This window comes from Syngnathus typhle, linkage group LG6 (genome assembly GCF_033458585.1).
Source record: "Syngnathus typhle isolate RoL2023-S1 ecotype Sweden linkage group LG6, RoL_Styp_1.0, whole genome shotgun sequence".
NCBI lineage: Eukaryota > Metazoa > Chordata > Actinopteri > Syngnathiformes > Syngnathidae > Syngnathus > Syngnathus typhle.
The window spans coordinates 2090388-2100689 of NC_083743.1; the positions used below are offsets into that span (position 1 = coordinate 2090388).

Sequence of the window (10302 nt, forward strand, 5' to 3'; positions counted from 1 at the left end):
ATGCACTACTTGATCATTAGGCCTCACTGCACAAAAGTTCAAAAGGTACAATAGTTGTGTGTTATTGTTGGGAGCGAGCAGAAATAAGCGGCTCACACGCGCGCGCGCGGGCGGGCGGGCGGGCGGGCAGCCGCGTAATCACTTAGCGCAAGTCTGCCAAATGCAGAGTCAGCGCAAGTCACGCAAAGGTGACGCTGGCTGCTGTTTGCTATCGGCAGGCAGGAAAGCAAGGAGCTGCGTGCGTGCGCGCGCGTGCGTGCGTGCGTCTTGGGATAACACCTGCTATATGGGCTGCTACACTTGGAACGTCACTCCTCGTGATAGGCGGAAGCAGATTCAAACGTGATTCCGAGTCGAGGAAATCGCAAGTCTCGTCCGTAGTTGGCAGTCACGCTTTGTCTTGTCAGCTATGGTTTTCGCATTTGCGTTCCAAGTATATGTATGGAGCAGCGACGGAACCCTGGTCGGCTCCAACATCTTGCTAGTTTTCCTGTCTGCTGGAAAACATGGGGCACCAGATCATAGCAGAACCTCATTGGTATCGCGATCGAGTCCAATCACTCTTTGCACGAAGTTGAGTCGCATCAGCGCTGCATTGCGTGCCGTTTGACACCCGCTGCAGCGGTGCCGATGAGCTCGAGCGAGTGCCCCCAACATCTGATCTTTCTTTCAAAAGACTGACGGACGATCCAGCGCGAGCAAGGGAACGCCGCCGGCGGCCGCCACGTCCATAAAGTGGCATCAATTTGCTTGCTGGAGCCGTTTGTCCTGCTGCTCGGGACTTTGCAATTTGTGTTGCGTCAGCTGCACGCCGAGATCCACGCGCGCATCGTCATTAAATTCCTTAATTTGGAGCTGCCTGCCAACGAACTCGCTTAACACCTCATGCGGCGCTCCAATGCCACGTGGGCGCGTGCACATTCTTAAACGCTGCATCTATTTGGCTGTCTTCTTGTCATTTATTTCCTCCTATTGATCCGAATCCTGACAAATGTCAATTCATGGTAGAGTGATTCATTTGCGTTACCTGCTTACTCGAGTTGCTCGCTCAAAGTATGGAACTGAATGTTTGACATGAAAATGTTCATTTACGACGAGTCGACTATCCCAACCCAAGTGGATGAAGTGTTAAAAGAGATTCAGCTCAGCCAGTCCGCGTATGGCGAGTAAACAAATGAAGCAAGTCGCGTTCGGTTGCATCAACGCACGAAGCACTCAGCTATGCGCGTGCTCGCGCGCGCCTGGCATAATGAGTCGCCGCTAAATGCTTCTTGACGGCCTGCCCTGCCTCATCATCCGCGAGTCATTTCAAGTCCACTAAGGAGTCATTAGGCGCACGAGAGTGGATGAGTCGAGCTCTTTAAAAGCTTTGCGGCCATGCAGCGCCATGCAAGGCGCATTTGCACCCGCGCGGGTGACGCGCACAATAACACTGCGCGAATCCGTCCGTCCGTCCGTCCGTCCATCGAGCCTCACATGGGTTTTATTTGATGACTTTCCAGCGCCTTCCTGGCCATTCATTGTCCAAAATGAGCCTTTGTTTACTATTTGAAATGAGGTCCGTTCTATGTTTGTTTTTAAGCCATGACACGGTTGAATTCTGAAACCTTTTGAGCGCCGATGTCGTCGCGGCTCATCCCGACCGGGTCGCCCGCTCGCCCACGTGACCTGGATGGACATCTGTGAAAAGGAGCGGAGGGTTAGGCTTCGTGCCGTGCGCAAACTCCCCGTCTGGGAAAGACATTCCGGCCGGCCCAGAGCAGCGAAGCACTTTGGACGTTTTCCGGACTCTTCATCCAAGCTTCCGAAGCATTCGACAGGGAAGCGCTTGGCCTGCTTTAATTAGCGTGGAAAAGTGACCTCCACACTCACGTTCCGTTGTGTGTGTGCGCGCGCGTGTGTCCAAAAATGGAATGTTCCATTTCTTTCCTGAACTGTGTTTCACCTTCCTTCAACATTGTCTCCACCGCTAACCAGCTAACTTGTTTAGCAGAGGCAATGTGGCATGTGTAAAGCTCAAGTAGAAAGCTGCAGGAGTTTGAAGACAAAGCGCTGACTCCGACAATTCTCCCCAGTGCCGTTTCCTCATCCATCCACGGGCCCGTCCGTCACTGACCGAGCTTCTTCAAAAGCTTCTAGGAACCACAAGTGAGTGGCCGTTCATTTCGCCAAAGCTGGACTGCGGTGAAAAATGGACACGAGGTGACAAGCTTGTCGTAAAGTAGAAAAATGCATGGAGCTATCTGCAGAACCTCTTTACATTTTCACCTCTCTCCATCTAGGAGTTGGAATGAAAGGAAATTTGAATATGGCCAAGTTGACAAGTCGTCAAGAGGTCTTCCGTGGCTTTTTGAGTGGAACCCGGACTGCCGTATCGAAACGCCGCTTTGCTGAAAAAGTATAGCCGCTAAACGAGAGTGCACCTGTATCAATAAAAGAGCCTGGAAATGGATTTATTTCTTCCATCCAGTGTCTGAGCGCTACGCCGCGCCGTATTTCACCACACAACATATTGACTTTGGACGTGGGCGCGCTTGGAAAAAAATTGCGGCTGGCGCTCTTGTTTTACGGGCCCTGGTAGACTTGGACGGATCTTTTGGCCGCGCGCTGGAGGGGCCGCTTTCTTTGTCAGCGCGCCACGTGACTCCAAAGCGGCCTTTACGAGCCTCCCAAGTCAAACGAAGACACGGATGCGCCGCTAGCTTACTTGCTGCGTTTTTTTCCTGCGCAAAGTGTCGAAGCAGACATGCGTAGCGAGCAGGAACACGGTGCCGGCCGGCCGGCCGGCCGGGTGGGCTAAGACATTTCTTTGGCTGTGTGACCAGACGGAGGTGGACGGCCATGTTTGGGCCCCACTTGACCTTTGCGCTGCGGCTGCTGCTTGATTCGTAAAGGCATTTTGACGTGCAGGGAAAAACTCAAGGCAGTCGTGAAGGGTGTTTGGTTGACTTTGGTTTGGAATGCCATTTGTTTTTGTCCCGTTTTCCTTTTCTGACGTGCTGTCCGCTCGTTAGGCTTTCATCTGCAGCTGTTCTCGTCAAGGCCGTCAAGCCACGGCCGTGGTCCAGCTGCACGTGTCGCCTCCACACGGTCACACGCTGGCTGCCGCGCTGCCTTTTGCAAAGGCGTCATTTTTGGCTCAGGGTGCTTTGTTGAAACGATGTCACCTCGGCAAAATGCGAGATGCTCATTGGTCCCTCATGTGCCAACAACTCAGCTGAAGACTTTCAAACAGGAGCTACCTCGGAGGCAATTGGAAACATTGCACATCAACACCAAGTAAGTTTCATGCTTTGATTCAAATAAGCTCTATGCCAGCTGCTTTATTTCAAGGACTTTTTCTCACTTTGACTCGTGTCCTATTATTCGGAAGAGAACTCTTCTTTTGGGCCAATTCTTAGCCCAGGATAGGTTAAGTCTCTGGGTCAAACCCGCAGCTTAGGCTGCATTTGTGTTTCCGCTTGGGTTCAGCCAGAGTTAGTTTGGCAGAAGAAAAACAGAAAGAGGATGACATGCTTGGATGCCATTCCTGTGCAGAAATTCAATCTGCCTTTGGCTTCGGAATAGAAAGAAGTCCATCTTTTGTTCATTTTCCTGTTGGAAAGAAAACCAGTGAGTCATTTGATGTGGGATGTGCGCTCTGCACAACTTTCCACACGGGCCGGCGCCGCCGCCGCATGGCTCACTCGCTCGCTCTGCAGTGTTGATGAGGGAGCGGCGGCACATTGTGGGCCTCGCACCGGCCGGGGGGGAGCGGGGGCGCTTTTGCTTTGGGGCGAGCCGTCGTGGAGGAGACGCACCAGACTGGTATAACTGGGAGTTACAGTTGGTCCTTTAGTTGACCCCAACAAAAAAAAAAAAAGTCACTTTTGAGGGCTTTCCCATTCTGAATAATAATGGAGTAACTATGGCCTAAAGGTCAAAAGGTCGGCCATTTTGGTTGGAAAGCAGATAACGCCTACCTTTTGTGCTCACATGCAACTTATTTGTGAATCTGTGTGCATTGAGGCTGTCGTGGCCTAGATTTGTTTGGAAAATCAATGGAGATGAATAGGCCGCCCATGAGCGACGTGTGCGTGTCGGCAAGTCGTCCAAGCAGTGCAGAAGTTGGACGCCAAAATAAAGAGCAGAACTTGGACGCTTCGGAGCTAGCGCAGAAGGAGTCAATTGACGAACGGCAACCAAGAGAAAGCAAATCATTTGAAAGATGCAAAAGTTATGAAGCTACTCAAAGAAATGAGGCCATAAACACCCGTTTGGTTACATTCCATCATGTTCATGTCGGATTGTTGGGGCGCAAATATCGGCTTGTTGGGGTGCTATTTGCTTCTTTGCCCAGCACGGCGGTGTTATGACGCCCCCTTGTGGCTAATGCTGACAAGTGCAGAAAACGCCATCAAAACAGCGGCGCACTGGTTAGCAGCCAGCCAGCCAACCAGCCAGCCAGGCAGGTTCTATTCCACTTGTCCTTATTATCCTAAAAGAAACTTCTATGCATGATTATTCTTGTAACATCACTTTGAGGACTACTCCAAGAAAACCTTTCTTCCGAGGCTTCATTCTCATAGTGTCATAAAATGTTGACTTGAATTATATATCATTTTCTATCGTTGAAGGAATTGCATACAAAAACAATGATTAAAAACAACACAGAAAACGTGTTTATATTTGAACAACTGTACACACGTCCACGCTAAAACCTTTGTCAAAAGAAATCCTCATTTTGAGCAAATGCGTTGTAAAAACGTGACTCTAGAACAAATCATCTCTTCTTGTACAAGCAGGCCTTCAGCTGCAAGTCGAAATTCTTCACGTTTGGCGGCGCGTCGCCCGTTTTGATGAGGTCGAACGTGTAGAAATGAGTGTTCTCTGTATCCTGCAAAGAGAGAGAACGCAAACACAAGATTACAAATCCTTCCTCATTAATATAATCAAATAATTACATTTATTTACCCCCCCCCCCCCCAACCTTTCACCTTAGACTCCAACTTGAATCCCAGCCTAGTCAGCGCCATGAGGAAGTTCCTCACGTTGTCGAACCTGCTCGCCACCTCAGCGATTTTCAGCTTGCCCCTACAAAAGGGACACACTGCTCTGAGATAGGAGTGAGCACCATCAAGAGGCTCAATTTTTGTTTTCTGTGGCAAATTTCTCGACGGATGAATGAATGAATTTACCCTCTTTTCAAGACCCGGTTGGCCTCGGCAAGGAAAGCGGCCAGGTTGGTTCCCATCAGCGACAGGCAGAAGACGGCGATGTCCACCGACCTGTCCTGCAGTGGCACCTGCCGACAAAGAGGCCGTCGGGCGGTGAGCCGTTTTGCAAAGACACACACACACACACACACGTTTCACTCACGTGGGCCATGTCGCAGACTGTCACCAGGTCGCAGAGGGCCACCAAGTCAAAGCTGTGCACTTTGTTCTTGACGCTGAGCGCGATCTTACAGTCGCCGCAGCCAAAGTCGGCCACCACCAGCGACGGAGGCCTGAAAGCGCAACAAAATGACAAAGTGTTGCGCCCGCCACTAAACAGTTTGGCGTCTTACTTGCGCTGAATGTAGTCGATGATGGCGTCCACGGGGTTGGCGGGCCAGCGCCGCACCTGCTCCGCGAAGCCCCGGTGGTAGATCTCGAAGGCCGGCGGGTCCTGCTGGAACATGCGCTTGGCCTCGCCGCTGCTGCTGCAGTACAGGAACTGGTTGATGTGGCGAAAGCGGGCCGCCTCCAGCCGCTGCTCCATGCGCCGGCGCAACCTGCTGGAGCGGTCCTCCGGCGCATCCTTGGCCTCCTGCCAAACGGGCTCCTCCTCCTCCTTCTCGGGCTCCTCCTCCTTCTCGGGCTCCTCCTCCTTGCTCGGCTCCTCGGCCGCCCCGAGAAGCTTGCGCAGGTGCTGGCGTTTCAGCCTCTCGGCTTTGAGCAGCTCGGCTTTTTGCCGCCCTGTCCGGGAATCCCGTGTGGACCCATTGACGGGGGTGTCCCTTTGCCGCTTGGCGCTTTTAACGGCTTCCGTCTCGGCGGCGTGGTCCGTCTTTTTCCTTTTCTGCGGCAGCGCTGTCTTGTCTGGCGCTTGCACTCCTTTGCCCCCACGGACAGGCGCGCGCCTCGTCGCCGGACGTTTGTCCTCATCCCTCTCGGCGGCGCGGTCCGTCTCTTTCCCTTCCTGCGTCAGCGCTGTCTTGTCTGGCGCTTGCACTCTTTTGCCCCCATGGACAGGCGCGCGCCTCGTCGCCGGACATTCGTCCTCCTCGCCCTTCTCGGCGGCGGCGCCCTCGTGCGTCTCTTTCCTTTTCTGCGGCAGCGTTTTCTTGTCCGGCGCTTGCACTGGTTTGCCTCCAGTGCCAGTGCCAGGCGCGCACCCGGTCGCCGGAGGTTCGTCCTCGTCCATCTCCGCTTCCTTTTGAGCTTTGATCTGCTGGTATTTATTTTTACATTTCCTCTTGTTCTTCATTTTGTTTTTCCACTGCTGCCTGTTGAATTTCAGGGCATCGCCGGCCGACTTGTGCACCGCTTCTTTGTCCTTCGTCTCACCTGCCGGTGCCCAAAGACATCTTTGCGTTATTTCTATTGAAGCCAATTGCTGTGCTTTCAGGCAGACCCTGTTATTTGAATAACAGTGTTTTTAAAAGAATCACATGATGGCAACACTCACCAATATTCTTTTCCACTTTGTTCTTCTTGGTTACACTTTTGTCTTCCTTAACCTCAATGTTGTTCTCCTGCTCTTCTGTGGTCGTACTGGATTGTTTCGTCCTGTTCCTCCTCTTTTTCTTCGTCTTCTTTTTCTTCTTGGTGTGCGGCGCAGCGGCTTCGAGGTCGCTGTCGCTGTCAGGCTGACGCTGGTCGTCCTTCCAGTCCGGGATGGATTCCAACCTCTGCAGCGTTCGCAGGAGGCTCTTCTTTCCCACATGTTTGGACTAAGCAGAATGGAACATGTTATGGATGTGGCAACCTCTTGGGGTTAACAAAAGTAGATGGTGCCACAAGAGGCTTAGATGTCATTTTGTTGTGCAGACTGCAAAGCACGCCGTACCTTTCCATTGGGGCGCTTGCTGTCTGGCTTCTTTTTCACAACACTTTGACTGAGGACGTCGGCGGCGTCATTCCAGTCTTCGTCCTCATGAAACATAGTCCCCCCCCAAGCTCTGTATATTGCCGAAACATTCATTTTTAAAGTAAGACTGCACCCAAAATCAGCTCCCATTTTACTTACCGGTCTGCCACGTTGATGAAAACGGAGAAGTAATTACTAAATCTAGTTCACTATATTCTGTTGCGAATGTTAAATTAGAAGTATATAAATCATAAGATGCTTGCTTTTTGGACCACGTTTGTCGCTCTCGTAGGATGCGCGTGGACGACGCGTAGGAGTTTACGGCGCGCTTCGATGACGTTGTGAACACGGAAGCGTCTCTACTCCAAACCTTTTTTTCTTTCTTCTCAAATGTACAAAAGCATTGGCATTGTACGTTTACCATTCAAAAATACTTTGCTTAAAGAAACGCCACTGTATTTCATGATATTTTTTTCATCGAGCAAATAAGTTTTTTTTTTTTTTTTTAAATCTTGTATTTATTTATATATTTTACTTTTTTTAAATTTACTACAAGAAGCGTCCCTCCTTGACTTCTCCTGTCCGGACACACTCTACATACATTTTAATTCAATTTAGGTACAGATATAACTTTAAAAAAAATATACTATATAGTGGAGATTGGTATTTGATGGCATCGTGAATGACGTCAATCGTGACGTTTCCACTTTTCCCATCCGGCCTCAAGATGGCGGAAAAGTATTGCATTTCGTTTCGGTCATTTTAATTTTATAACACATCATTTAAAAGAATATCAAATTCATCAATTTAATGACTACACAAGTAAAGACACACCAATGACTCATCACCGAGGAGACAGGTAAATGGATTTAGTAACGCTAAAAGAAAGTACATCGATGTCATTTGGTCAGAGCGGTGGTGTGAGCTACGTCTGGTCATTTTCCAAATGAAAGCCAGCTATTTGTGTGTGAGATGTCATTCATAGTTTATTGGATAATTATTATTTTACAAAATACGTTTGAAACCAACACTGTTGATAAGAGTTGGGAGGCACACGGCGATGTGTAGAGCCCGGATAGCTCAGTCGGTAGAGCATCAGACTTTTAATCTGAGGGTCCAGGGTTCAAGTCCCTGTTCGGGCGGGCTCGCTTTTCTTGTCGTCAATTGTTTTGACGTACCCTCATGACTACAAATGACCATGTACAGCGACGTTGGGTAGCTCCAGACGTAGCAAATGGACGTCAGGTAGTTAGTTACATACTGTCACGTCACTGTATGTTTCATTGGCTAGGATACCTGTAGGAGTTGACTGGACCCCCTTTTAATCTCCAACATTTTTTCCAATGTTTTTTCCAGAGAAGTCAGGAGGAAAGAAGAGTTCTGTGAAAGCCAAACGAGAGCGGTGTGTTCAGCACTCACAAGTAATTAGAGCACTTTTTAATCGTTGGCTGTAATTCCTGTTTAGTCAGCGATTTGGAAAGAATAGATGGGCTAAGTGAAACAAGGCGAAACTCATTACCCCAACACTTGGGTGAAGCTGCTTAATGTGTTGTGAATGACACTTGGCGACCAGATGCAAACTCCACTTCCATTTTCATTTAAGCATGAAAATGAAGGAGGCACTTTCATGGCCTGTTCATCCTTCAAGTAATAATAAGCGTCACTGTCATTGCTGCTGCTGCTGCTGCTGCTGCCCCGAAATCAGAAATCTTTTCTCAACACAAAGGCTTCAGAGACAAACTTTTCCGATTGTAAATCAGACAGATGGCTGACGCAAAATCACAGGGCAATTTACAATGTGTGTTAAGATGCAAGTATAGTAAGTCCAAGCCGGGACAAATGATCCGAGAAATCTGGAGTCAGCCCTTAATGTGTACTTGCAATAACACAAGATCTAAATCCACCGGGTGGTGAGAGCATGGGGGCTAGTTTGTCCCTGTAATAAGGGCCCCAACACTCTTGGAATTGTTGTCTTTATTGCTTTCACAACTAAATTCTTGGAAGAAAAACACCTGGTTTTCCAGTCCTGATGACCATTTTTATGGGTGCCCACGACATGAGTCAATCCCCTGGAAAGTTAGAAAAAAAAAACATGGGCTCTCCAGACTGGAGAAAGTGAACATCTCCCTATATAAGTCCGGCCGGAAGCAGCCCCACCCATTAAGCAGCACAGAGCAACGAGCGTCTCACTCACGTGCCTCCACGCAGGCTTTCATCATAGCTTTAATGGCTCCTCGACAGCAGCCGTATAAATAATGCAAATATGTTCGTGCAGCCTAGTGTCAAAGGAGCACAAAGACTAGCTGGGGGTGATCATTACCTCGTCGGCCTGGCCTGGCCTGGCCTGGGGGGAGGAGGAACATCATTCGAGGAAATCCGCTGATGGCTGTGACGGGCTCCTCAGATGTGCAATACGTTTGTTGATAGATGATGCGAGACATCATCACCAGCAAAACTTCAAAGGCCTCTTTTGATATTGTCCAATTGGTACCGAGCAGCCTATGTGATGTGACAATATTCCCCGGTCAACTTCCCTCGACACATTCCGTCCGGGCATAAAATGGCAGCGGCTTTTACAGGTGCTGTAAAACGGGCGATTGGCAAGCGGGCGGTCCAGGCGCAGGTGTCGCCACTCGCTCGCTCGCTTGCTGTTTTGGAGCCGAGCAGATGTGGTGTGTCGCTTGACGTGCTTTTCATTTTCCATCCAAATGTACGTCTGACTTTAGAGAGTGGCCTGCCCTTTCCTTCCTCCACTGAGCATCTTGGAGGAGCAGCTGTGCACGCCTGCGTTTTGGACTTCTCTTAAGTGCCTGCTCTCTGCATATGTCCACAAAATGTAGAACACTCCAACAATAGTCTTTGTTTTTTCCTAGCCCTGCCCACTGCATGAGACGTCCCCTCGAAATCTTCTTGGAGGATGTGAAAAGCGTGCTGCTATCCCTTTTGATACTTGAGTTCTTATGACAAAAACATATGTCCTATTGCTCCTTCTTTCAGGCACCCGTAAAGTGTGGAGAGCGGTGCTGACGAGGCATCCGTCCGTCCCATCCGCCGTGACCGCCGGCGAACGACCGAGACGAGCCACGTTCGCAAGCGGCGAAGGAACAAGGTGCCGACGGCACGATTCGTATCGGGGTGGCTCATTGTGAAGAAACTCGCATGCTAAGCAGATGGAAATGAGCTAGCTGACTTTGCAGCGGGAGCTCTCGAGTGTGGACACGTGTCTAAAAATAGTCAGTAAGCATCCGG

The 10302-nt window shown here is 49.9% G+C and overlaps 2 protein-coding genes and 1 non-coding gene across 4 annotated transcripts in view; 2 read left to right on the forward strand and 1 right to left on the reverse strand.

The window, feature by feature from the left end:
• Positions 1 to 4638: 4638 nt before the first annotated feature.
• On the reverse strand, positions 4639 to 7380 carry rrp8 (ribosomal RNA processing 8). Its single transcript, XM_061281838.1, has 8 exons — positions 7213 to 7380; positions 7033 to 7144; positions 6652 to 6916; positions 5549 to 6530; positions 5359 to 5488; positions 5178 to 5284; positions 4977 to 5073; positions 4639 to 4876 (listed from the first exon to the last, which is right to left on the reverse strand). Exons 2-8 carry the CDS (start codon positions 7126 to 7128, stop codon positions 4763 to 4765), a joined length of 1791 nt encoding a protein of 596 aa, XP_061137822.1. The 5' UTR covers positions 7129 to 7144; positions 7213 to 7380; the 3' UTR covers positions 4639 to 4762.
• Positions 7381 to 8122: 742 nt separating this feature from the next.
• Positions 8123 to 8195, forward strand: trnak-uuu (transfer RNA lysine (anticodon UUU)). Its single transcript has one exon. It is a non-coding gene; the product is annotated as a tRNA-Lys (tRNA).
• A 1899-nt stretch (positions 8196 to 10094) lies between these two features.
• The window catches only part of cog6 (component of oligomeric golgi complex 6), a 33964-nt gene continuing 33756 nt past the window's right edge, over positions 10095 to 10302 (forward strand). For both annotated transcript variants that reach the window (XM_061280874.1, XM_061280875.1), the window contains exon 1: positions 10095 to 10162. The gene's annotated coding sequence lies outside the window, so the exon portion shown is untranslated. The remainder of the gene's footprint in view (positions 10163 to 10302) is intronic.